Here is a 27,831-nt window from a genome sequence, read left to right on the forward strand (position 1 = left end):
GAAATTTGGACCTTAATGGAACCCAATTTTAGGCCCATAGTCACCCCTGACTGTAGGAAGTGCAGAAATCGACCTAACTGGAATTCCTCCGTTGGGGCCTTCCTGGCCTCACACCACGCAACATATTTTCGCCATATGCGGTGATAATGTTGTACGGTTACATCTTTCCTAGCTTTAATAAGCGTAGGAATGACTTCCTCCGGAATACCCTTTTCTTTTAGGATCCGGCGTTCAACCGCCATGCCGTCAAACGCAGCCGCGGTAAGTCTTGGAACAGACAGGGCCCCTGCAGCAGCAGGTCCTGTCTAAGCGGCAGAGGCCATGGGTCCTCTGAGATCATTTCTTGAAGTTCCGGGTACCAAGCTCTTCTTGGCCAATTCGGAACAATGAGTATAGTTCTTACGCCTCTTCTCCTTATTATCCTCAGTACCTTGGGTATGAGAGGAAGAGGAGGGAACACATAAACCGACCGGTACACCCACGGTGTCACTAGAGCGTCCACATCTATCGCCTGAGGGTCTCTTGACCTGGCGCAATATTTTTCCAGCTTTTTGTTTAAGCGGGACGCCATCATGTCCACCTGTGGCCTTTCCCAACGGTTTACAATCAGTTGGAAGACTTCTGGATGAAGTCCCCACTCTCCCGGGTGGAGGTCGTGCCTGCTGAGGAAGTCTGCTTCCCAGTTGTCTACTCCCGGAATGAACACTGCTGACAGTGCTAACACGTGATTTTCCGCCCAACGGAGAATCCTTGTGGCTTCTGCCATCGCCGCCCTGCTTCTTGTGCCGCCCGGTCGATTTACATGGGCGACCGCCGTGATGTTGTCTGACTGGATCAGAACCGGCCGGTTTTGAAGCAGGGGCTTTGCTTGACTTAGGGCATTGTAAATGGCCCTCAGTTCCAGAACATTTATGTGTAGGGAAGTCTCCTGACTCGACCAAAGTCCTTGGAAGTTTCTTCCCTGAGTGACTGCCCCCCAGCCCCGAAGGCTGGCATCCGTGGTCACCAGGACCCAGTCCTGTATGCCGAATCTGCGGCCCTCTCTGAGATGAGCACTCTGCAGCCACCACAGCAGAGACACCCTGGTCCTTGGAGACAGGGTTATCAACCGATGCATTTGAAGATGCGATCCGGACCATTGGTCCAACAGGTCCCACTGAAAAGTTCTGGCATGGAACCTGCCGAATGGAATCGCTTCGTAGGAAGCTACCATCTTTCCCAGGACTCGCGTGCAATGATGCACCGACACCTGTTTTGGTTTCAGGAGGCCTCTCACTAGAGAGACGACAGCTCCTCGGCTTTCTCCTCTGGGAGAAACACTTTTTTCTGGACCGTGTCCAGAATTCGGCCATTACCTTGGTAAATACCCTCGGTGCCGTGGACAGGCCGAACGGCAACGTCTGGAATTGGTAATGACAATCCTGTACCACAAATCTGAGGTACTCCTGGTGAGGATGGTAAATGGGGACATGCAGGTAAGCATCCTTGATGTCCAGAGATACCATGTAATCTCCCTCTTCCAGGCTTGCAATAACCGCCCTGAGCGATTCCATCTTGAACTTGAATTTTTTCAAATATGTGTTCAAGGATTTCAAATTTAAAATGGGTCTCACCGAACAGTCCGGTTTCGGTACCACAAACATTGTGGAATAGTAACCCCGTCCTTGTTGAAGTAGGGGCACCTTGACTATCACCTGCTGGGAATACAGCTTGTGAATTGCCTCTAACACAGCCTCCCTTTCTGAAGGAGTCGTTGGTAAGGCAGATTTGAGGAAACGGCAGGGGGGGGGGGATGTCTCGAATTCCAGCCTGTACCCCTGAGATACCACTTGAAGGATCCAGGGATCTACCTGTGAGCGAACCCACTGATTGCTGAAGTTTTTGAGACGGCCCCCCACCGTACCTGGCTCCGCCTGCTGAGCCCCAGCGTCATGCGGCGGACTTAGCAGAAGAAGCGGGGGAGGACTTTTGTTCCTGGGAAGTGACTGTATGCTGCAGCTTTTTTCCCCTACCTCTGCCTCTGGGCAGAAAGGTCGCGCCTCTACCCCGTCTGCTCTTTTGGGGGCGAAAGGACTGCACCTGATAATACGGTGCTCTCTTTGGTTGTGAGGGGACATGTGGCAAAAATGCCGACTTCCCAGCTGTTGCTGTGGAAACTAAGTCTGAAAGACCATCCCCGAACAACTCCTCACCCTTATAAGGCAAAACTTCCATGTGCCTTTTGGAATCTGCATCCCCTGTCCACTGCCGGGTCCATAACCCTCTCCTGGCACAAATGGACAGTGCACTTATTTTTGATGCCAGCCGGCAAATATCCCTCTGTGCATCTCTTATGTAAAAGACAGCGTCTTTAATATGCTCTACGTTTAGCAATATAGTGTCCCTGTCTAGGGTGTCAATGTTCTCTGACAGGGAGTCTGACCATGCAGCTGCCGCACTGCACATCCATGCTGAGGCAATAGCTGGTCTCAGTATAATACCAGTGTGTGTATAATAAGAATTTACTTACCGATAATTCTATTTCTCGGAGTCCGTAGTGGATGCTGGGGTTCCTGAAAGGACCATGGGGAATAGCGGCTCCGCAGGAGACAGGGCACAAAAAAGTAAAGCTTTACTAGGTCAGGTGGTGTGCACTGGCTCCTCCCCCCATGACCCTCCTCCAGACTCCAGTTAGGTACTGTGCCCGGACGAGCATACACAATAAGGGAGGCATTTTGAATCCCGGGTAAGACTCATACCAGCCACACCAATCACACCGTACAACTTGTGATCTAAACCCAGTTAACAGTATGACAACAGAAAGGGCCTCTTAAAGATGGCTCCTTAACAATAACCCGAATTAGTTAACAATAACTATGTACAAGTATTGCAGATAATCCGCACTTGGGATGGGCGCCCAGCATCCACTACGGACTCCGAGAAATAGAATTATCGGTAAGTAAATTCTTATTTTCTCTATCGTCCTAAGTGGATGCTGGGGTTCCTGAAAGGACCATGGGGATTATACCAAAGCTCCCAAACGGGCGGGAGAGTGCGGATGACTCTGCAGCACCGAATGAGAGAACTCCAGGTCCTCCTTTGCCAGGGTATCAAATTTGTAAAATTTTACAAACGTGTTCTCCCCCGACCACGTAGCTGCTCGGCAGAGTTGTAATGCCGAGACCCCTCGGGCAGCCGCCCAAGATGAGCCCACCTTCCTTGTGTAGTGGGCTTTTACAGTTTTAGGCTGTGGCAGGCCTGCCACAGAATGTGCAAGTTGAATTGTGTTACAAATCCAACGAGCAATCGACTGCTTAGAAGCAGGTGCGCCCAACTTGTTGGGTGCATACAATATAAACAGCGAGTCATATTTTCTGACTCCAGCCGTCCTTGCAATGTATATTTTTAAGGCTCTGACAACGTCCAACAACTTGGAGTCCTCCAAGTCGCTAGTGGCCGCAGGCACCACAATAGGTTGGTTCAGATGAAATGCTGATACCACTTTAGGGAGAAAATGCGGACGAGTCCGCAGTTCTGCCCTATCCGAATGGAAGATTAGATAAGGACTTTTATAAGATAAAGCCGCCAATTCAGATACTCTCCTGGCAGAGGCCAGGGCTAGTAACATAGTCACTTTCAATGTGAGATATTTCAAATCCACCTTTTTCAATGGTTCAAACCAATGGGATTTGAGGAAATCTAAAACTACATTTAGATCCCACGGTGCCACCGGAGGCACCACAGGAGGCTGTATATGCAGTACTCCCTTGACAAAAGTCTGGACCTCAGGGACAGAGGCCAATTCTTTTTGGAAGAATATTGACAGGGCCGAAATTTGAACCTTAATGGATCCCAATTTGAGACCCATAGATAATCCTGATTGCAGGAAATGTAGGAAACGACCCAGTTGGAATTCCTCCGTCGGAACCCTCCGATCCTCGCACCACGCTACATATTTTCGCCAAATGCGGTGATAATGTTTCACGGTGACTTCCTTCCGTGCCTTAATCAAGGTAGGAATGACTTCTTCTGGAATGCCTTTCCCTTTTAGGATCTGGCGTTCAACCGCCATGCCGTCAAACGCAGCCGCGGTAAGTCTTGAAAAAGACAGGGACCCTGCTGTAGCAGGTCCCTTCTCAGAGGTAGAGGCCACGGTTCGTCCGTGAGCATCTCTTGAAGTTCCGGATACCAAGTCCTTCTCGGCCAATCCGGAACCACTAGTATTGTTCTTACTCTTCTTTGCCGTATGATCTTCAATACCTTTGGTATGAGCGGCAGAGGAGGAAACACATACACTGACTGGTACACCCAAGGAGTTACCAGTGCGTCCACAGCTATTGCCTGTGGATCTCTTGACCTGGCGCAATATTTGTCCAGTTTCTTGTTGAGGCGAGACGCCATCATGTCTACAATTGGTCTTTCCCAACGGTCTATTAACATGTTGAAGACTTCTGGATGTAGACCCCACTCTCCCGGATGAAGATCGTGTCTGCTGAGGAAGTCTGCTTCCCAGTTGTCCACGCCCGGGATGAACACTGCTGACAGTGCTATCACGTGATTCTCCGCCCAGCGAAGAATCTTGGCAGCTTCTGCCATTGCACTCCTGCTTCTTGTGCCGCCCTGCCTGTTTACATGGGCGACCGCCGTGATGTTGTCCGACTGAATCAACACCGGCTTTCCTTGCAGGAGAAGTTCCGCCTGGCTTAGAGCATTGTAGATTGCTCTTAGTTCCAGAATGTTTATGTGAAGAGACTTTTCCAGACTCGTCCATACTCCCTGGAAGTTTCTTCCTTGTGTGACTGCTCCCCAGCCTCTCAGGCTGGCGTCCGTGGTCACCAGGATCCAATCCTGAATGCCGAATCTGCGGCCTTCTAATAGGTGAGCCTTCTGCAACCACCACAGAAGTGACACCCTTGTCTTTGGTGACAGGGTTATTCGCAGGTGCATCTGCAGATGCGACCCTGACCATTTGTCCAACAGATCCCTTTGGAATATTCTTGCATGGAATCTGCCGAATGGAATTGCTTCGTAAGAAGCCACCATTTTTCCCAGGACTCTTGTGCATTGATGTACTGACACTTTTCCTGGTTTTAGGAGGTTCCTGACCAGATCGGATAACTCCTTGGCTTTTTCCTCTGGAAGGAAAACCTTTTTCTGAACCGTGTCCAGAATCATTCCTAGGAACAGCAGACGAGTTGTCGGGATTAAATGGGATTTTGGAATATTCAGAATCCACCCGTGTTGTCTTAGCACCTCTTGAGATAGTGCTAAAGCTGTCTCCAGCTGTTCTCTGGACCTTGCCCTTATTAGGAGATCGTCCAAGTATGGGATAACTAATACGCCTTTTCTTCGAAGAAGAATCATCATCTCGGCCATTACCTTGGTAAAGACCCGAGGCGCCGTGGACAATCCGAACGGCAGCGTCTGAAACTGATAGTGACAGTTTTGAACAATGAACCTGAGGTACCCCTGGTGTGCGGGGTAAATCGGAACGTGTAGATACGCATCCTTGATGTCCAAGGATACCATAAAGTCCCCTTCTTCCAGGTTCGCTATCACTGCTCTGAGTGACTCCATCTTGAACTTGAACTTTTTTATGTAGAGGTTCAAGGACTTCAGATTTAGAATAGGCCTTACCGAGCCATCCGGCTTCGGTACCACAAATAGAGTGGAATAATACCCCTTTCCTTGTTGTAATAGGGGTACTTTGACTATCACCTGCTGAGCGTACAGCTTGTGAATGGCTTCCAACACCCTCTCCCTTTCGGAAGAGACGGTTGGTAAGGCAGACTTCAGGAAACGATGAGGAGGATCCGTCTCTAATTCCAACCTGTACCCCTGAGATATTATCTGCAGGATCCAGGGGTCTACCTGCGAGTGAGCCCACTGCGCGCTGTAATTTTTGAGACGGCCCCCCACTGTCCCCGAGTCCGCTTGAGAGGCCCCAGCGTCATGCTGAGGTTTTTGCAGGAGCCGGGGAGGGCTTCTGTTCCTGGGAAGGAGCTGCCTGTTGGTGTCTCTTCCCTCTTCCTCTGCCTCGTGGCAGGTACGACAAGCCCTTTGCTCTCTTATTTTTGTAGGAGCGAAAAGGCTGTGGTTGAAAGGTCGGTGCCTTTCTCTGTTGGGGAGTGACTTGAGGTAAAAAAGTGGATTTCCCGGCAGTAGCCGTGGCCACCAAGTCTGATAGACCAACTCCAAATAACTCCTCCCCTTTATACGGCAAAACCTCCATGTGACGTTTTGAATCCGCATCGCCTGTCCACTGTCGTGTCCATAAGGCTCTTCTGGCTGAAATGGACATAGCACTCACCCGAGATGCCAGTGTGCAAATATCCCTCTGTGCATCACGCATATAGATAAATGCATCCTTTATTTGTTCTAACGACAGTAAAACATTGTCCCTATCTAGGGTATCAATATTTTCAATCAGGGATTCTGACCAAACTACTCCAGCACTGCACATCCAGGCAGTTGCTATAGCTGGTCGTAGTATAACACCTGCATGTGTGTATATATTCTTTTGAATAACTTCCATCTTTCTATCTGATGGATCCTTAAGTGCGGCCGTCTCAGGAGAGGGTAACGCCACTTGTTTGGATAAGCGTGTGAGCGCCTTGTCCACCTTAGGGGGTGTTTCCCAGCGCGCCCTAACCTCTGGCGGGAAAGGGTATAATGCCAATAACTTTTTTGAAATTATCAACTTTTTATCAGGAGCAACCCACGCTTCATCACACACGTCATTTAATTCTTCTGATTCAGGAAAAACTGTTTGTAGTTTTTTCACACCATACATAATACCCTGTTTTACGGTATCTGTAGTATCAGCTAAATGTAACGTCTCCTTCATTGCCAAAATCATATAACGTGTGGCCCTACTGGAAAATACGTTTGAATTTCTACCGTCGTCACTGGAATCAGTGCCCGTGTCTGGGTCTGTGTCGACCGACTGAGGCAAAGGGCGTTTTACAGCCCCTGACGGTGTTTGAGGCGCCTGGACAGGCATTAATTGATAGTTGAGGACATGAGGCGGCCGGACAGACTGTTTAAGGGAAGATAAACCATCACGTAATTCCACAAATAAAGGCATCCATTCTGGTGTCGACCCCCTGGGGGGTGACATCTGCATATTTGGCAATTGCTCCGCCTCCACACCAATATCGTCCTCATACATGTCGACACCACGTACCGACACACACCGCAAACTCACAGGGAATGCTCTAATGAAGACAGGACCCACTAGCCCTTTTGGGGAGACAGAGGGAGAGTCTGCCAGCACACACCACAAAGCGCTATATATACAAGGGATATCCTTATATTAAGTGCTCCCTTATAGCTGCTTTAATATATATATATATATAGCCATTAATGTGCCCCCCCTCTCTGTTTTACCCTGTTTCTGTAGTGCAGTGCAGGGGAGAGACCTGGGAGCCGTTCTGACCAGCGGAGCTGTGACAGAAAATGGCGCCGTGTGCTGAGGAGATAGGCCCCGCCCCTTTTTCGGCGGGTTCTTCTCCCGCTATTTTTCCAGTCAGGCAGGGGTTAAATATCTCCATATAGCCCCTATGGGCTATATGTGAGGTATTTTTAGCCTTGTATAAGGTTTATATTTGCCTCTCAGAGCGCCCCCCCCCAGCGCTCTGCACCCTCAGTGACTGCCCAGTGAAGTGTGCTGAGAGGAAAATGGCGCACAGCTGCAGTGCTGTGCGCTACCTTATGAAGACTGAGGAGTCTTCAGCCGCCGGTTTCCGGACCTCTTCACGCTTCAGCATCTGCAAGGGGGTCGGCGGCGCGGCTCCGGGACCGGACTCCACGGCTGGGCCTGTGTTCGATCCCTCTGGAGCTAATGGTGTCCAGTAGCCAAGCAGCAAATCCACTCTGCATGCAGGTGAGTTTACTACTTTCCCCCTAAGTCCCACGTTGCAGTGATCCTGTTGCCAGCAGGACTCACTGTAAAGAAAAAAACCTAAACTAAACTTTCTCTAAGCAGCTCTTTAGGAGAGCCACCTAGATTGCACCCTTCTCGTTCGGGCACAAAATCTAACTGGAGTCTGGAGGAGGGTCATGGGGGGAGGAGCCAGTGCACACCACCTGACCTAGTAAAGCTTTACTTTTTTGTGCCCTGTCTCCTGCGGAGCCGCTATTCCCCATGGTCCTTTCAGGAACCCCAGCATCCACTTAGGACGATAGAGAAATATAGCTTTTTGGAGAGCCTCCTGCTTTCTGTCAGCAGGTTCCTTTAGGGCGGCCGTATCTTGGGACGGCAGTGCCACCTTTTTTGATAAGCGCGTAAGTGCTTTTTCCACCTTAGGGGGTGTTTCCCAACGTGACCTATCCTCTGGCGGGAAAGGGTACGCCATTAGTAATTTTTTTGAAATTACAAATTTTTTTATCAGGGGAAGCCCACGCTAGTTCACACACATCATTTAATTCTTCAGAAGGGGGAAAAACTACTGGTAGTTTTTTCTCCCCAAACATAATACCCTTTTTTGTGGTACCTGGGGTCACCTCAGAAATGTGTAAAACATTTTTCATTGCCTCAATCATATAACGAGTGGCCCTATTGGACATTACATTAGTCTCTTCGTCGTCGACACTGGTATCAGTATCCGTGTCGACATCTGTGTCTGTCACCTGAGGTAGCGGGCGTTTTAGAGCCCCTGATGACCTTTGAGACGTCTGGGCAGGCACGGGCTGAGAAGCCGGCTGCCCCACATTTGGCATGTCGTCAAATTTTTTATGTAAGGAGTCGACACTTTCGCGTAATTCCTTCCACAAGTCCATCCACTCCGGTGTCTGCCCCGCAGGGGGTGACAACACATTTATAGGCACCTGCTCCTCCTCCACATAAGTCTCCTCATCAAACATGTCGACACAGCCGTACCGACACACCGCACACACACAGGGAATGCTCTGACAGAAGACAGGACCCCACAAAGCCCTTTGGGGAGACAGAGAGAGAGTATGCCAGCACACACCAGAGCGCTATATAATACAGGGATTAACTAAATTATATCCCCTATAGCTGCTATATATGTAATTTGCGCCTAAATTTAGTGCCCCCCCTCTCTTTTTTACCCTTTTCTGTAGTGTAGACTGCAGGGGAGAGTCAGGGAGCTTCCTTCCAGCGGAACTGTGAGGGAAAAATGGCGCCAGTGTGCAGAGGGAGATAGCTCCGCCCCTTTTTCGCAGACTTTTCTCCCGCTTTTTTATGGATTCTGGCAGGGGTATTTATCACATATATAGCCTCTGGGGCTATATATGGTGATATATTTGCCAGCCAAGGTGTATTTATTGCTTCTCAGGGCGCCCCCCCCCCCAGCGCCCTGCACCCTCAGTGACCGGAGTGTGAAGTGTGTATGAGGAGCAATGGCGCACAGCTGCAGTGCTGTGCGCTACCTTAAGACTGATGTCTTCTGCCGCCGATTTTCCGGATTCTTCTTGCTTCTGGCTCTGTAAGGGGGCCGGCGGCGCGGCTCCGGGACCGAACACCAATGGCCGGTTCCATGCGGTCGATCCCTCTGGAGCTAGTGGTGTCCAGTAGCCTAAGAAGCCCAAGCTACCACCAGTTAGGTAGGTTCGCTTCTTCTCCCCTTAGTCCCTCGCTGCAGTGAGTCTGTTGCCAGCAGATCTCACTGTAAAATAAAAAACCTAACATATACTTTCTTTCTAGGAGCTCAGGAGAGCCCCTAGTGTGCATCCAGCTCGGCCGGGCACAGGATTCTAACTGAAGTCTGGAGGAGGGTCATAGTGGGAGGAGCCAGTGCACACCAGGTAGTCCTAATTCTTTCTTAGCTGTGCCCAGTCTCCTGCGGAGCCGCTATTCCCCATGGTCCTTACGGAGTCCCCAGCATCCACTAGGACGTTAGAGAAATATAATGCACAGACCACAGTAGAGCCATACTGTGTCACAGGGCAATGAAAATAAAGAACTCTGCTGGGAAATGGAATAAAGCCACAAAACTAAAGCAGTATATTTGGTAACCGAAAACAAACTGAAGCCAGTAAGTAATAACTTTTCTGAAATGTTATTAAATCATACTTAACGACATCTATATTTTCCTCTCCGGAAGAAGCCCGGCGAGGAGAAGCAGGTGGGCAGTGATGGGGCGGGGTCATACTAGTCGCACCTTGAGTCCCTACCCCCTCACGCTTAAAAGCGGTCTAAAATGACCCAATCACTGTAGAATCGCATTACTAGGTCCCGCCCCATCTCCCAACAATGGATTCACAGTTTTTATTTCACTAGGAAGTGGGCGGGATGCAGGTGGGGCTCTCAATCTTTCAGGGCAGGGGACTACCAAAAAAAAAATAGGGAGTCTCCTGCATGTTCCAGGAGAGCAGGCAAGTATGTATTATATTAACTAAGTCTTCACAAAACTATTTAAAACTGAATAACTTCACATTTAATACTTAGGGCGATCTCCTATTACAGAAGATAAAACACTGGATGCAAAAAATGTCAGTTTTTCGCAATTTTTTCCGATGATTCACCGATTTCTTTTTACAGGCTATACTATTAGGATTTCAAGGCTATCCAAATGACAATTTATGACTGCTCGCTATGTTCAACTTCTGCACTTTGGAGCAGATAGACAGTATAAATCAGTGAAAAGTATGGAGAAGGTAGCATTTATAAAGTACAGTCTATAAAATGATAGGTACAAGCAGATTGGCTGCTATGGGCAAGATATCCACTGGTTCACTTCTCCACCCTTTTCACTGCGTACTACATCGATCGCTTTCTCTCTCTTAAAGGTTTGATACATCTCCCCCAAAGTGATTATTTTTGTCTTTTAAAGAGACCAAATAAACTTTGAGCCATATAAAAAAAAATATATATATCTTTTGCAACTAACATTAATATAAACACTAGTGATGTAATCACTGCTGTATTATTATTTTTTAAAGAATACTGGGTGGACAACAAAATGTATACTCTATGAGGCAGCCAACCAAACCTAGTCTCCAGCAGGATCTTATAAGGAGCCAGGGAAAGGCAGGTAGTCCTCCACTGAAATAGATATGGAAGCCTCAGAAAATATAGGTGCAAGCAGTAATTGCTACAAGATGGCTGCTGAATTTTCTCGAGCTCTGGACTATTACAGTATACGGCCTTCTAGGTCTTCAAATTCCTAGATGCCATTCAAAATACCTTGTCGCAATAGTACTTATGTCATCCCATACTTTCATGCAAACTTGTTCCCAACACAATATCACAACTTCAGTCAATAACTGGCTAATAATTTATACCAGAAAAAACATAACTGCATACAGAATTTTTGGAAAACTTAATTTCTGGCATACATTTATACTAACCTGTTTTTATCGAATGATGTCCTTGCCAAACGTGATTGTAGAATAGCAATTATCTGATAACAGACAAACATAATTATTACATTTTATATTAGAAAACAACCACGTTATCTTCCAACAGCTGCATTCGGTTATTACCATTGCGGTCTGATCCCCAAGTTTTTCCAGACGAGAAGCTCTTTGAAGCTGCAAAATATGATAACACAGGTAAGTGTTAGTGAACAAACGGCAATGTACTGATACTATACTGTAACACTAAATGAGATATAGTAAAAATCCTTAACACACTCAGATCTCAGCAAAGAATCAACTGGTCCAAAGGTGTAGGCCAAGTATAATAACAAAAGTGAACTCATTTTTCAGAGGGTCCAAAAAACAAGTATTGCCAGAGTGGCTGAAGAGATACAAGGGTCAGAAAACAAAATACTTGGAATTGGCACATTTCGATAACAAATAATAGACAGAAAACTGGGGGTGTAGCAGAAAAGAGCGGGGTACTTGCCGATATACAACCTAAAGTAACGGCGTACTCAACAGCTTTTTAGATATGTCACATTTATTCCATCAGGTAAAAAAAAAAAAAAAGTAACATTTTGCTCTCTATTGAAGCCTTTGTCTAATTACACATCCATTAAATACTTATAGAAAACAGCACTTTGTAGTCTTTGTTCTTGCATTTGATTTGTTACCAAAAACACTATGTGAAGCCCCCGTCCCTATCCAACTTGTGTCCAGCGACACCCTAGGTTTTTAATAGCACATACTGCTTGGGAAGTACATGATTTTAAGTGGGCAATTAAATTAGGAGTAATTTGAGCCATGCAGATCAACACTTATCATGGTACCGGAACGTCTCTGATTTGGTGGCGCAGATCTACAGGGATGGACTGGCCCAAAGGGGTACAGGGGAAACCCCTGGTGCCCCCCCCCCCCCCACACCCCTAAGTATGGGCCCCAACCACTTCACTCCCCTGGTGGGCCCTTCTTGCCCCAGTCCGACACTGCATATCTATGTGGTGTGAAGGAAAATCTGCATTGTTTGTGTCAATGAGGTGAAGGAGAAGAGGTCGGAACATCTATATTATATGTATTATTTATTGCAGAATCAGCCAGATGGGGAAACTGGCATGAGTAGGACAGCTTATATGTATTGCAATATGTTTTTGCTAGAGTAGAGCTTGAAGTAGCTAAACATGGCAGTAACAATAGTATATGAGTTGAGTGCAGATGAGCAAATGTCTATTTATAGAATTACAAACACACAGTTTCTCTCACTACATGTTAAGACCTAAGACTCAAAAGAAAATGATGCTTGGCTTCACTAAGCAATTACTAAGCGTTCACAGCTAACTGGTAAGAAACAAGGTGCTGACATAAATCTTCTGCAACAGTCAGACATTACTGCATGTCTTTTACTTTTTTTATAACCATCTGGCTGTAGCATGAAATTGTTCTATATACCTGAAGTACAGTTTGTACAACATCATCAACCTTCGATTCCTCCAGCTGAAAGAGAATATGGTCTGCACCCTAAAGAAAACACATCTTTGTTACATGGCAGGGACACAAAATCATTGCTTGGTAGGGAATCAAAACTTCTAGTCCTTAAACGGGTGACCTGTACACTACAGATGATCGCACACAGATTTGGAAAACAATACACAGATATCAATTTGCAGCTTTGCTGTTTGTACAAAAGTGTTTACAGGTACAGTACATGCAGTATATCTGAACTACAATGATTTGTTCTGGGCTGTTTATATTAAAACTACACCATTATAGAAGAGCAATAAAACCTGAAAATCTAAATCTTCCACCTCATATACAGTATAAAGCATTAAACAAGGGTTCCCACCTTCAGGCTACTTTCATGTACCTGCTCTACATGCAATTTGTTTAGTACACAGAGGGGGTAATTCCAAGTTGATCGCAGCAGGAATTTTGTTAGCAGTTGGGCAAAACCATGTGTACTGCAGGGGAGGCAGATATAACATGTGCAGAGAGAGTTAGATTTGGGTGGGTTATTTTGTTTCTGTGCAGGGTAAATACTGGCTGCTTTATTTTACACTGCAAATTAGATTGCAGATTGAACACACCACATCCAAATCTAACTCTCTCTGCACATGTTAAATCTGCCTCCCCTGCAGTGCACATGGTTTTGCCCAACTGCTAACAAAATTCCTGCTGCGATCAACTTGGAATTACCCCCAGAGTTACGTCATTATAAGACAAAGTGGTTCTTTATTTTTGTTGCCCTGAAATATTGCACAAAGTAGCTTAATGGATGAAATTGTATCCAATGTAAATAACAGGAGTTTGTCATGAACGGGAGCAATGAAAATGACAGAAATACAAAGATAGATAAGTTCACCAGGAAAATAAAGTAATGTACTGTACAGTGTTTGCAAAATGTTTCAAAAAAGCATGTAGAAAGTATTAATGATCCAAATTTGGATCTGTCCAATTAGCTTCTGACAGAAGATTGGGTAGAGGGCAATTTGCTTTAAAAATCAATAAATGCATTTCCAGGCTGTGATGACTGATGGTGTAACAATCTCAGGCAACAGCGAAGGAGTGTTCTCAAGCCACATGGTTTGCCAGCATGCCACGGTAGAAGGGACAGGGAATTTAGAATACAGGAGTTCTTGTCTACCTGGAATTCCAGATAAACACATCTGGGATGTACAGTAGGAAAACAGGAAGAAAGCATCTCCACTGAAATGCCATGCACATGCAGGGAAGTATGCAGGGACGTGGGTCAACCATGCAACAAATGAAAAAGACATTGTAAGTACATGGTGATTTGAGGTCATAAAACTTCAGCATTTTAAACTACCCATCTGAAACTGCCCTTAAATCCAGTTTTCAATCAATCTTTATCTAAAGCAAACATATATTTGCTTTATGAAATGAAAAACCAGGACATCTATGCAAAACATTTTACTTAGTATACCCTCTTTCATATCTGCTTTAACAGACATGACATATTTAACAATCATCTAGTTCTACATAAGGGGTTTGATATATTTTGTTGACATTCATCATGTTGATATGGTTGCAATTGTCAACATGTTCAGCATGTCGACATTCAACGTCAACAGGAGAAAATAAATGTAGACAACAGACTGTGTTCCGATGCAGCAGCTTCAGTTACATAATTGAAAAAGATGGCGCTGATGAGGTATGACTTCAGAGATTTAAACTTAAGTGAAAGTGTCTTACTTTTTATACAATTGAGATAAAAAAAATCTTCCAATTAGGGTACAGATTGTCTCTTTCACTCTCATATGTATTTATAGGATTTCCTTGGCCCCTTGTTGATCTTTGGTGTTACCATTGGCACTCCATGTCCATTCTGGTTACCATTCCGTGAGGTTTCTACATGCTATCTAAAACTATTTGAATGTGAGTACATTCTTTACCGAAAGTGTGACTTGCTATCTCAACGGTATTGCACTAAACCCCTTTACTTTTCTTTGAGTTTTCGACCACCAAAGATCAACAAGGGGCCAAGGAAATCATATAAATACATATGAGAGTGAAAGAGACAATCTGTACCCTAATTGGAAGATAATTTATCTCAATTGTATAAAAAGTAAGACACTTTCACTTATGTTTAATTCTCTGAAGTTATACTTCATCAGCGCCATCTTTTTAAATTTTGTTATATATCCATTTTATCTTTTTGGGAGGTTGGTAAAAACTCCAAGTTCAAAAAGGGCAGATGTGGAGGATACTCTGGTGCACAATAATCCAATCATCTGCTATAGCTTCAGTTACATGGTAGTGGATCGCTGGCGGCTTTGGTGATCAGGTGATCGTGACCTCTGGATGGCATGGAGTGGTTATAGTGGTAAGTAAACCCTAACCTACTGCAGCCTAACCCAATAATCTTTCTTCAATTTAGAATTAAGGTCTTCAAATTGTTACAAAATGGCCTTTACAGACTGACGAACAGCAACAGTTGCTAGCCCGAGAGGTCTTTCCAGATGTCTTTTCTCCTTGGCACAGTGTAATCACAAAGTTGAACACTCCAGATCAAATTGCCATTCCTCGTGATTTATTAATGCATTGATGACTTTATTATCAGAACGTAGCACAAAATAACCATCTTTGTAGATATGGAAACAGTAAGTGGTTTTTTTTTGCCAAGTACGAGGATTTTATCTCTGGACGTGGATTTATCTCTGGACACTGGCAGGTGAGTATAATTTTTTTCACAGGTACCCTCGGATCGTCGGAGACTGTGGCAGTCGGCGTGTCAACATAGGTAAGTATGTATGTGTGTCGGCAGTGTGTAATAAAGTTGTACTTGTCACAGTGTGTGTCTCCTGTTTTTATTTGGGTATTTTTTTTTCAGTAGTACTACAGGTACCAGCGGGCCCGTTTTTCTCCCGCATGCTGGTACTTGTGGTTCTCCAAGTACCAGCTTGCGGGGGAGGCTTGCTGGGACTTGTAGTACTATTGGAAAAAACAATATTCTGTCATTTTACTCAAGGCTATCAGCCTCCCATCCGCAGCCCTTGGATGGGGGGACAGCCTCGGGCTTCACCCCTGGCCCTTGGGTGGCTGGGGGGGGGGACCCCTTGATTGAAGGGGTCCCCACTCCCCCAGGGTACCCCGGCCAGGGGTGACTAGTTGGATATTTAATGCCACGGCCGCAAGGCACTGTATAAAAGTGACCCCCGGCTGTGGCATTATCTGTCCAGCTAGTGGAGCCCGATGCTGGTGTATAAAATACGGGGGACCCCTACTCTTTTTGTCCCCCGTATTTTTTGCACCAGCACCAGGCGCAGAGCCCGGTGCTGGTTTTAAAAATACGGGGGATCCCCTGTCAATTTTTCCCCCCGCATTTATAGAACCAGGACCAGCTCGAAGAGCCCGAGGCTGGTTATGCTTTGGAGGGGGGACCCCACGCCATTTTTTTTCTGAATTTTACCATTCCATCTAAAAAAAAAAAAAATTATTTAAAAAAATATATAAATAATACTTGTGCCTCCAAAAAAGACAAACCAAGTACCTAATCCCTTCTAATATAAATAGATATGCTACTATCAATAAAAAAAAACACAAAAAAAAAAAACATGTTTTAAATTTTTTTTATTAGTTTCACCCACCAAAGTGTGGCGGATTGAAAAAGTCGAATTTACTGTCTAAAAGCACTGTTGTCAAATTTCCAAACTTCAATTGAATATACTTTGGTCGAATTGCAGCACTTGTATCATTGCAGAAAAGTCGAATTTGACAAAAGTCGAATTTCAAAAAGTCGAATTTTGAAAGTCCGTTTTTTGGACGGAAAGTACTGAATTGCATTGACGATTTTTTTTTTTGGTCGAAAAAGTCCTGAAATTCGACAATTTCGGGAATTCGACCGCAATTGCATATACCCCTATGTCTTGGTGAGATTAGATGATTGCTTATCATGTCTAGATATGTAAACAGATTTGAAAGATAGTGTACTTACTCAATTCCATGACTGTACATAGCTAAAATTGGGGCTAATTATCTGAAAGTGAAGGTTTTTGGAGAACACCACAATTCAGAGTATCGAGCATATTTAAAAATGGGGAACCACAGCGGCCTTCAGAGATATTTCCTATGGTTCCCTCTTAACGATTGGAGCACTTTTTTTTATTTTTGGAGAGGGAGCTGAAGGATCCTTTACCCATAACAGAAGCTTCCAAATGCGTGACCCATATCACACATGCCCACTAGGGAAGCAGGGTCCAAACACTGAAATTAAAGAGATAGCATTAGCCTTCACTGGGACAGGCTCTTATAGGAGCCCTTGTCCTGGCACATTCCTTATAGTAAATAGCTCCGTAAAGTATTCCAAATAAGTGCAATTATACGGTGATCAGCTATTTTAATTTTAGGGGCTTTACCACAAATAATAGTCAGGCCCCAGAAGCCTTATTGTGGCCACATGTGTATAGGCAAATTGCCTAGAATCGGGACAGAATTTTAGGAGATGAATTGGTCAAGGATGGAATAATTTGTTGGAAATCAAAGACTTAGAAAATGAACAGCTGTTGTACTGCGTTCTTGAGGTGGGAGTGAATTATAAATGTGAGGGACTAGGTCAACATGCAGACAATTTGAACAATCGCATGTTAACAAAACCACAAAGTTATGGAGTTATTGGCATCTCGTTATGAAACCAAGTTCGCACATTCACTTGTTTTTAGATGTGTTCAAAATGAAAAACATTGAGACTGTTTAAATAAAAGGAGATGAAGTAAAGAATATCTCAGTTAAACAAATTACATCTTTGACATCTTCCAAGGTGTGGCTTCAATTACAGAAAAAGTAATGCACTGCTCCCAAAAATTAGACAGAAGGGAATCTATAAATATACTGAGATGGCTCAGCAAAGAAAACACAACTTACACGTTGGATTCTGTAAGGTGTGACTATGTTTTGCTCCTTAATAAGGTACACCTAGAGGAAAAGAATATATGTATTATTAATTATTATTATTATTATACTACACACTTTAAAAGTGAAAATAACATGTACACAACTGTCTCACCATTACAAATGTAACAGAGCAATCATTGCATACATTATTAATTGTACTTCTAACTTTAAAAAAAAGAAAACCCAAAGATCTAGTTACAAAAACATCACCTGGTTTGTCTAGATATAAAACTACACCAGATGACCTTAGAATGTGCAGCAAATCCCCAAAACAATGACAACCTGCAGATGCAATTGTGAAAAAAAAATATTTCTACAAAATAGTGCCCATTCTTCCAGATGCATTTTTCTCTATTTTCATCATATTGCCATGCACTTTTGCAATGCTTCATTGTAACTTTTTTAGTGGCCCGTTATCATGCGTTCTAATATTTAATATCACTTGAGATTAGGGGTCTGGTGCAGCATTTAACATACGCCTGCTTGGGAAGTATATCTTGATGATTTCACACTGCTTAAAAGAGAGACAGAAAGGATTGCTGTATCAAAAGTATGACAACCTACTACAGGTTGCATATCCAAATATTCCGAAATACGGTCTTTTTTAAGTGAGAGTGATAGTTAAACCTTTGTTTTCTGATGGCTCAATGTACACAAAGTTTGTTTAATACACAAAGTTATTAAAAAATATTGTAATTAATGACCTTCAGGCTGTGTGTATAAGGTGTATATGAAACATAAATGCATTCTGTGCTTAGACTTGGGTCCCATCGCCATGATATCTCATTATGGTATGCAATTATTCCAAAATACGGAAAAATCCGATATCCAAAATACTTCTGGTCCCAAGCATTTGGGATAAGGGATACTCAACGTGTAACATAGTGATTGTTCAATCAAAACCTAAGCCCTTGTATAATATATTTTACTCTTCTTTTTACAATATAAACATTTATTAGGAATGCATTAAAAGTGATTCTCTTAATTATTTTTATTTTTTTTCTATTAATTAAAATGCTAACATATTTCTGTGGATGATCTCTAAATATGTGTTTCTACCTATTATTTTGCTATATCGGTGAAATCCATGATTGAGGAAAAAGGTTTAATCAACAAACAAAAACAGGATTTTAATTACCTACCGGTAAATCCTTTTCTCGTAATCCATAGGGCAGGCATGTCCAAACTGCGGCCCTCCAGCTGTTGAGAAACTACACATCCCAGCATGCCCTGGCACAGCTTTAGCATTCTCTGACAGCAAAACTGTGTCAGGGCATGCTGGGATATGTAGTTTCACAACAGCTGGAGGGCCGCAGTTTGGACATGCCTGCCATAGGGGATATTGGGGAGATTAAAGGCCCATACACATTAGACGATGTCGCTCTGTGAGCGACATCGTCTAACGTTTCCCCCTCCCGGGCCGGCCGGTCGGCGGCCGCCTTTACGCACTGAGCGATATGACCGCTCATATCGCTCAGTGACGTCACGCCCCCGCCAGCCCTGCATGAAGGTCGTGGACGACAGTCCACATCCTTCATGCATGCCCTACCGACAGCGACGATCGTTGCCGACCCGCGGGGCCGCGCATCGGTCGTCGCTGGCGGCATACACACTTAACGATAAAATGAGCGACGTCGCTCAAGGAGGGGGAAAATGAGCGATGTCGCTCATTTTATCGTTAAGTGTGTATGGGCCTTTAGGCCCTCATTCCGAGTTGTTCGCTCGCTAGCAGATTTTAGCAGCATTGCACATGCTAGGCCGCCGCCCTCTGGGAGTGTATCTTACACGAAAGATTAGCAGAACTGCGAATAAATAATTCTTTGCAGTTTCTGAGTAGCTCCAGACCTACTCACAGATTGCGATCAGCTCAGTCCGTTTAGTTCCTGGTTTGACGTCACAAACACGCACTGTGTTCGGCCAACCACTCCCCCGTTTCTCCAGACACTCCCGCGTTTTTCCCTGACATGCCTGCATTTTTTAGCACACTCCCGAAAAACGCTCAGTTACCACCCAGAAACACCCCTTTCCTGTCACTCATTCACAGATCAGCAGTGCGACTGAAAAGCGCCGCAGGATCCACAGCAAATCTACTAAGTTTTTAGTTAAATAACTAAGCGCATGCGCCCTTGCGCATGCGCATTTTTCAACAAATCGCAGCATAGCGAAAATCGGCAACGAGCAAACAACTCGGAATGACCCCCTTAGTACGATGGGATATAGACGGGGTCCAAAAGGAGCTGGTGCACTTAAAATTTCTCCACTGGGTGTGCTGGCTTCTCCCTCTATGCCCCCTTCCACAGGCACTTATAGGTAAAACAGTGCCCAAAGGAGAAAGGACATACACGAGAGAAGGAACATGACAACAAGGAGTGGTGAGATTTAACACCAGCACACCACGAACATATAACAACCAGCAACGGCTGGTATCAATAACAGCAACAGCTGAACAGGTAACCACATAACAGAGAACCTGCAGAAAGTCAACGCACTGAGGCGGGCGCCCAATACCGGTAGGTAAATAAAATCCTATTTTCTCTAGCATCCATAAGGGATATTGTGGAGACTTAGGGGGTAATTCCAAGTTGATCGCAACAGGATTTTTTTTTTGCAGTTGGGCAAAACCATGTGCACTGCAGGGGAGGCAGATATAACATGTGCAGAAAGAGTTAGATTTGGGTGGGTTATTTTATTTCTGTGCAGGGTAAATACTGGCTGCTTTATTTTTACGCTGCAAATTAGATTGCAGATTAAACACACCCCACCCAAATCTAACTCTCTCTGCACATGTTATATCTGCCTCCCCTGTAGTGCACATGGTTTTGCCCAACTGCTAAAAAATTTCCTGCTGCGATCAACTTGGAATTACCCCCTTAGTACGATGGGGGTGTCCCAAAGCTTCCAGAACAGGCAGGAATGTGCGGAGACAGCTGCAGCACCACCTGCCCAAACTGGGTATCCTCTTTGGCCAGGGTATCAAACTTGTAGAACTTCACAAAGGTGTTCTTCCCTGACCAGGTAGCAGCTCGGCATAGTTGCAAGGCCGAGACTCATCAGGCAGCCACTCAGGAAGAGCCCACTGATCTTGTAGAGCGGGATTTCAGAGACTTAGGAACAGGTAAGACTGCCAATACATAGGCCTGTTGGATAGTAAGCATAAGCCAACGAGCAATTGACTGCTTCGTAGCAGGACAACCCTTTTTCTACGCATCATAGAGCACAAACAAGGAATCAGTCTTTCTGATCCGAGCCGTCCGCTTGATATAGATCTTCAAGGCTCGCACAACATCCAATGCTTCCGGAGGAGCAGAAGAAGTGTCAGAAATGGACGGAACCACAATAGGTTGATTCAGGTGAAACGCAGAGACAACCTTTGGCAGGAACTGCTGCCTAGTCCTGAGCTCTGCTCTATCCTCGTAAGAGACCAAGTATGGACTTTTACACGATAAGGCCCCCAATTCTGAGACATGCCTAGCAGAAGCCAGGGCCAATAACATCACTGTCTTCCACGTGAGGTACTTGTCTTCTACCATCATCAGAGGTTCAAACCAGGAGGACCACATTAAAATCCCAGGGCGCCGTAGGCAGCATAAAAGGAGGTTGTATGTGGAGTACCCCTTGCAAGAAGGTTTGAACTGTTGACGACACTGCCAATTTCTTCTGGAAGAAAATGGAGAGAGCTGAAATCTGGACCTTAATGGAACCCAGATGCAAGCCCTCATCCACACCAGCCTGCAGGAAGCATAAGAAACGTCCCAAGTGGAACTCTGCAAGTGGATAGGTGCGTTCCTCGCACCAAGAGACATATCTTCTCCAGATATGATGATAGTGTTTTGACGTCTCAGGTTTCCTGGCCTGAACCATGGAAGCAATAACCCTTGTGAGCTAGGATGTTCCGCTCAACCTCCATGCCATCAAACGGAGTCGCCTTAAGTCCGGGTAGACGAACTGTCCCTGTTGAAGAAGAAGATCGCTTCTTAGTGGTAGAGGCCAAGGGTCTTCGATGGACATGTCCAGAAGATCCGCATACCACGCCCTCTGAGGCCAATCCGGGGCAATCAGAATTGCCTGGACTCCCTGATTTCTGATTCGCTTGAGCACCCTTGGGAGCAACAGAATCGGAGGAAACAGGTAGACTAGCTGGTAAAGTCAAGGCGATGTCAGTGCGTCCACTGCCCTCGCCTGAGGGTCCCTGGTTCGAGAGCAATACCAGCGAAGCTTCTTGTTGAGACGAGAAGCCATCAAGTCTATCTGCGGGCAGCCCCACCAGTGGGTGATCTACTTAAACACCTGAGGGTGGAGTCCCCACTATCCCAGGTAGAGGTCGTGATGACTGAGAAAGTCCGCTTCCTAGTTGTCCACTCCCGGAATGAAGATTGCGGACATTGCTCTTGCATATGTTTACACCTAGAGGAGTATCTTTGACACCTTTCGCATGCAGGACCTGCCTTTTGTCCCTCCTTGTCGATAGATGTACGCCACTGCTGTGGCGTTGTCGACTGAACTTAGATTGCGTGATTCGCGAGCAAAGGAGAAGCCTGAAGCAGAGCACTGTAGATCGCTCGAAGTTCCAGAATGTTGATCGGAAGGAGGGCTTCGTGTGCTGACCACTTGCCCTGGAACTGTGCCCCCTGGGTGACAGCTATCCATCCTCGCATCCGTCGTGAGGAGGGTCCAATCCTGAATCCCGAAACTCTAACATGAGATTGGAGGACTTCAGCAACCACAGGAGGATAATCCTGGCCTGAGGTGACAGCCGAATCATCCAGTGCATCTGTAGATGTGATCCGGACCACTTGCTCAGGAGATCCAATTGAAATGTTCTGGCATGGAACCTCCCATATCGGATCGCCTCGTAGGAGGCGACCATCTTTCCCAGCAATCTGATGTAAAGATGGATAGATGGATACACGAGCAAGTCGGAGCACCATGCGGACCATCTCATGAAGTGTTCTCGCATTGTACTCTGGGAGGAACACCTTCTGGGCCACCATATCTAGTAACATCCCCAAGAACAGGAGCCGCTGAGTCGGATCCAGGTGGGACTTCTGTAGATTGAGAATCCACCCATGGTGTGACAGAAGTTGGATAGTGTGGTCGATATGGAGCAATAAAAGCTCCTTGGATCTTGATTTTATCAGAAAATCATCCAGGTAAGGGACAACATTGACCCCCTGGACCCAGAGTTGGAACATCATCTACGCCATCACCTTCGTGAATACCCTCAGAGCCGTGGACAGGCCAAAGGGTTGTGCCTGGTACTGGTAGTGAACGTCCAGTAGGGCAAACCTCAGAAAAGCCTGATGAGGTGGCCAAACTGGAATATGAAGGTAGGCGTCCTTGATATCCAGGGAAACCAGGAACTCCTGTTATTCCAGACCCACAATCACTGCCCCCAGGGATTCCATTTTAAACTTGAAAACCTTTAGGTAAGGATTCAAGGACTTTAGGTTCAAAATGGGCCATACCGAGCCGTCCGGCTTTGGGACCACAAACTGGTTGGAGTAATAACTCCTGCCTCGTTGTGGTATCGGTACTGGGACAATGACATGGGACTGGACCAACTTTTGGATGGCCTGTTTCAACATAACCTGCATATTCTCCAAAGCTGGTAAGCTTGATTTAAAAAAATTGTTGGGGAGGAGCATCGCCGAACTCCAGCTTGAAGCCCTGAGAAATGAGGTCCCTTACCAAGGTATCCTGGCAGGAGCTTTTCCAGATGCTGCTGAAGTGACGCAGTCGGGCTCCCACCACGAGATCTGCTCGGGGTGGGTGGGCACAGTCATGTTGAGGAACTGGTGCTCTGTTCCTGAGAACTGGTGGTTGCAGGTCTTTTTGACTTACCTCTGGTGCCTCTATTAGCGTTAGAGTCACCTCTGGCCCTAGAATGAAATCTGTTAGACCGAAAGGACTGAACAGATGGTCCCGGGTAGGACCGCCTAGCCGGCGGGGTCCCAGATGGGAGAAACGTGGATTTCCCAGCAGTGACTTTGGAAATCCACGCATCCAACTCAACCCCAACGACCCATTCCCCTGAAAAAGGGAGGGATTCCACACTGCGCTTTGATTCTGCCTGCACTATCCACTGACGCAACCACAGAGCCCTGCGCGCGACAGAAGTCCTAGCATTAATATTCCCCATCTCCTTGAGCAAATCACACAGGACGCATGTAGTGTCCTGAATGCGCCTTAGGAGGGTCACTGTAGTGACCAGAGGCATAGTCCTGGAGAGGCCCTCCTGAATTTGAGTGCTCCATGAATGAATAGCATGGGTCATCCAGCAACCCGCTATAACCGGCCTTTGCGATACACCTGCTGCCATGTAAATAGACTTGAGCGCAGCCTCTATTTTTCTGTCCCCAGGATCTTTTATAGTAAAGAAGCCCGGGGCAAGCAGCACCACCTTTTTGGACAGTCGAGAAACTGATACATCAACCCCCGGGGTTCTCCCTAAAATTTTCTACCTTCAGGAGCAAATGGGAAAGTGCGCAAAACTTTTTTGACACTTGGAATTTTTATAGGCTAATTTGAATAAGTCATCTAACTCTGCAGAATCAGGGAAAGTGACATTAGGCTTGTTTTGAGTAAAGAAAAACGACTGCTCTGATGCAGCGTCCTCTAGAGGGAGCTTCAACACGTCCCGTATAGCCATTATGAGGGGTTCAATACCCTGAGCAGAATCGGAATCCCCACTAACGGGATTCAAGTCCTCCCCATCCTCCTGTATTTCCTCATCGGAATCAGAGAGTAGAGCAGGCAAACCACGCTTCTGTGGAGCTGCATGAAAGGGAGGGGGGCTGTGTAACATCTGCCCTAGCAACAAAATCTGCAACAGCCTGTTGTGGTAGTTTTCTGTACATTTGCAGTGAGCTGGGATGACATATCAGACATCATAGTTTTAAGAGACCCTAGCCAGGGGGGCACTGGACCCTCTCCACCAGCCCCTTCACTGATTCGTGAGGATTGGCTGCGTTGTTCACAAGAAACAGAATCAGATGATACTGGAGAGAATTTAGTGTGACATACACTGCACGGCTTGTGTTTACCCATGTTTCACAGTAAGCACAAGAACATAGACACACACACAGACAGTAATACTTTTCAAGCCTCCCGTTACTGTATGTGAGAGGAGAGGAGAGGAGAGGAGAGGAGAGAGAGAGAGAGAGAGAGAGAGAGAGAGAGAGAGAGAGAGAGAGAGAGAGAGAGAGAGAGAGAGAGAGAGAGAGAGAGAGAGAGAGAGAGAGAGGAGAGGGAGAGGGAGAGGGAGAGGGAGAGACACCAGCACACCCCTAGCTGCACAGTCCCAGTGAGGCTGACATCTAATTATATCACAGTAACACTAATAATTTCTGCCCTGTAGAGGACCCAGATAGTGTACAATAGCAGCTCTCCCCCTTTGCTACACCCTGTAGCAGTTTTCCAGTGTGTCTTGTGAGGCATGAAGCGCTGTGTGTGCTGTCTGTGGCTGCATTAAGCAGATGAAGGCGCCAAAATGCCTCTGGTCCTTCTCTGAGGTAGCTCTGCCCCCTCCAATGGCACCGGAGCTACAACGATTTTTTTATACTGGCAATGTCTCCTGTTTGCTTAAAAACATCACACAAGTGCTAGTTCAAGCTTTTTTAAGCCAGTCTACATGGGGGCTCTAGCGGATGCCGCGCCCGCGTTCAGCTGCACCTTGAACCGGGGCCCCCGGTTTGTACTCACCACAGTCGTCACCTTCAGGCATATGTTAGGGGTGTGCGGCGTGCTGTGGTTGTGACAGCCAAGGCGAAGTGCCCTACTGAACAACAACCCCTCGGGGAAGCGACTGTGCACCTCGCAGTGACTGTCCCCCCCCCCTAACTCACACGGTGCAGGTATGCTGTTGTCCAAACAGCATACCGAAAATAACAAACGTTCAAAAGAAATTGAAGAAAAACTCTCTGGAGCTCAGAGATGTGCATCCTCTCCTGAGGGCACTTTTTTCTAAACTGCCTGTGGGAGGGGGCATAGACGGGAGGAGCCAGCACAACCAGTGAAGAAATTTAAAGTGCACCGTCTATACCCCATCGTACTAAGTCTCCCCAATATCCCTTATGGATGCTAGAGAAATAGTGAGTTAAAAGATACAGTGATAAAAAGGTAAATGATGTTGTATGGCATGCTTAAAAAGACATCTGAGAAAATGGACACTGAATACACACAAACACACACACTCTTCCTCCAAACTGAAAGGGTATCCATGATGATAGTTATGTTAGCCAAATAATTCTTACCTGATTAAATGCGACATAAAATAGTCTGCATGCGTTCCTAAAATGACAAAAATAAGAATTTACTTACCGATAATTCTATTTCTCGTAGTCCGTAGTGGATGCTGGGGACTCCGTAAGGACCATGGGGGATAGCGGCTCCGCAGGAGACTGGGCACATCTAAAGAAAGCTTTAGGACTAACTGGTGTGCACTGGCTCCTCCCCCTATGACCCTCCTCCAAGCCTCAGTTAGGAAACTGTGCCCGGACGAGCGTACACAATAAGGAAGGATTTTGAATCCCGGGTAAGACTCATACCAGCCACACCAATCACACCGTATAACTTGTGATCTGAACCCAGTTAACAGTATGATAACAGAGGAGCCTCTGAAAAGATGGCTCCCAACAATAATAACCCGATTTTTGTAACAATAACTATGTACAAGTATTGCAGACAATCCGCACTTGGGATGGGCGCCCAGCATCCACTACGGACTACGAGAAATAGATTTATCGGTAAGTAAATTCTTATTTTCTCTAACGTCCTAAGTGGATGCTGGGGACTCCGTAAGGACCGTGGGGATTATACCAAAGTTCCCAAACGGGCGGGAGAGTGCGGATGACTCTGCAGCACCGAATGAGAGAACTCCAGGTCCTCCTCAGCCAGGGTATCAAATTTGTAGAATTTAGCAAACGTGTTTGCCCCTGACCAAGTAGCTGCTCGGCAAAGTTGTAAAGCCGAGATCCCTCGGGCAGCCGCCCAAGATGAGCCCACTTTCCTTGTGGAACGGGCTTTTACAGATTTTAGCTGTGGCAGGCCTGCCACAGAATGTGCAAGCTGAATTGTACTACAAATCCAACGAGCAATAGTCTGCTTAGAAGCAGGAGCACCCAGCATGTTGGGTGCATACAGGATAAACAGCGAGTCAGATTTCCTGACTCCAGCCGTCCTGGAACATATTTTCAGGGCCCTGACAACATCCAGCAACTTGGATTCCTCCAAGTCCCTAGTAGCCGCAGGCACCACAATAGGTTGGTTCAGGTGAAAACGCTGGAACCACCTTAGGGAGAAACTGAGGACGAGTCCCCAATTCCGCCCTGTCCGAATGGAAAATCAGATAAGGGCTTTTACAGGATAAAGCCGCCAATCCTGACACGCGCCTGGCCTAGGCCAGGGCCAACAGCATGACCACTTTCCATGTGAGATATTTTAACTCCACAGATTTAAGTGGTTCAAACCAATGTGACTTTTGGAACCCAAACTACATTGAGATCCCAAATTGCCACTGGAGGCACAAAAGGAGGCTGTATATGCAGTACCCCTTTTACAAACGTCTAAACTTCAGGGACTGAAGCTAGTTCTTTTTTGGAAGAAAATTGACAGGGCCGAAATCTGAACCTTAATGGACCCCAATTTCAGGCCCATAGACACTCCTGTTTGCAGGAAATGTAGGAATCGACCCAGTTGAATTTCCTCCGTCGGGCCTTACTGGCCTCGCACTACGCAACATATTTTCGCCAATTGCGGTGATAATGTTTTTGCGGTTACATCCTTCCTGGCTTTTGATCAGGATAGGGATGACTTCATCCGGAATGCCTTTTTTCCTTCAGGATCCGGTGTTCAACCGCCATGCCGTCAAACGCAGCCGCGGTAAGTCTTGGAACAGACAGGGTCCTTGCTGGAGCAGGTCCCTTCTTAGAGGTAGAGGCCACGGAACCTCCGTGAGCCTCTCTTGAAGTTCCGGTTACCAAGTCCTTTTTGGCCCATCCGGAGCCACGAATATAGTGCTTACTCCTCTCCATCTTATCAATCTCAGTACCTTGGGTATGAGAGGCAGATGAGGGAACACATATACTGACTGGTACACCCACGGTGTTACCAGAGCGTCTA

General features: G+C 46.0%; 1 protein-coding gene across 1 annotated transcript in view; it reads right to left on the bottom strand.

The window, feature by feature from the left end:
* NSMAF (neutral sphingomyelinase activation associated factor) overlaps positions 1 to 27,831 on the bottom strand; it is a 167,109-nt gene that overhangs the window by 124,614 nt on the left and 14,664 nt on the right. The window contains exons 5-9 of the mRNA XM_063923767.1: positions 25,965 to 26,001; positions 17,683 to 17,733; positions 12,754 to 12,822; positions 11,431 to 11,478; positions 11,296 to 11,348 (exon numbers count right to left, since the gene is read on the bottom strand). Coding sequence (XP_063779837.1) covers positions 11,296 to 11,348; positions 11,431 to 11,478; positions 12,754 to 12,822; positions 17,683 to 17,733; positions 25,965 to 26,001 — 258 coding nt within the window. The remainder of the gene's footprint in view (positions 1 to 11,295; positions 11,349 to 11,430; positions 11,479 to 12,753; positions 12,823 to 17,682; positions 17,734 to 25,964; positions 26,002 to 27,831) is intronic.

Source organism: Pseudophryne corroboree, chromosome 5 (genome assembly GCF_028390025.1).
Source record: "Pseudophryne corroboree isolate aPseCor3 chromosome 5, aPseCor3.hap2, whole genome shotgun sequence".
In the NCBI taxonomy this organism is placed as follows: Eukaryota; Metazoa; Chordata; class Amphibia; order Anura; family Myobatrachidae; genus Pseudophryne; species Pseudophryne corroboree.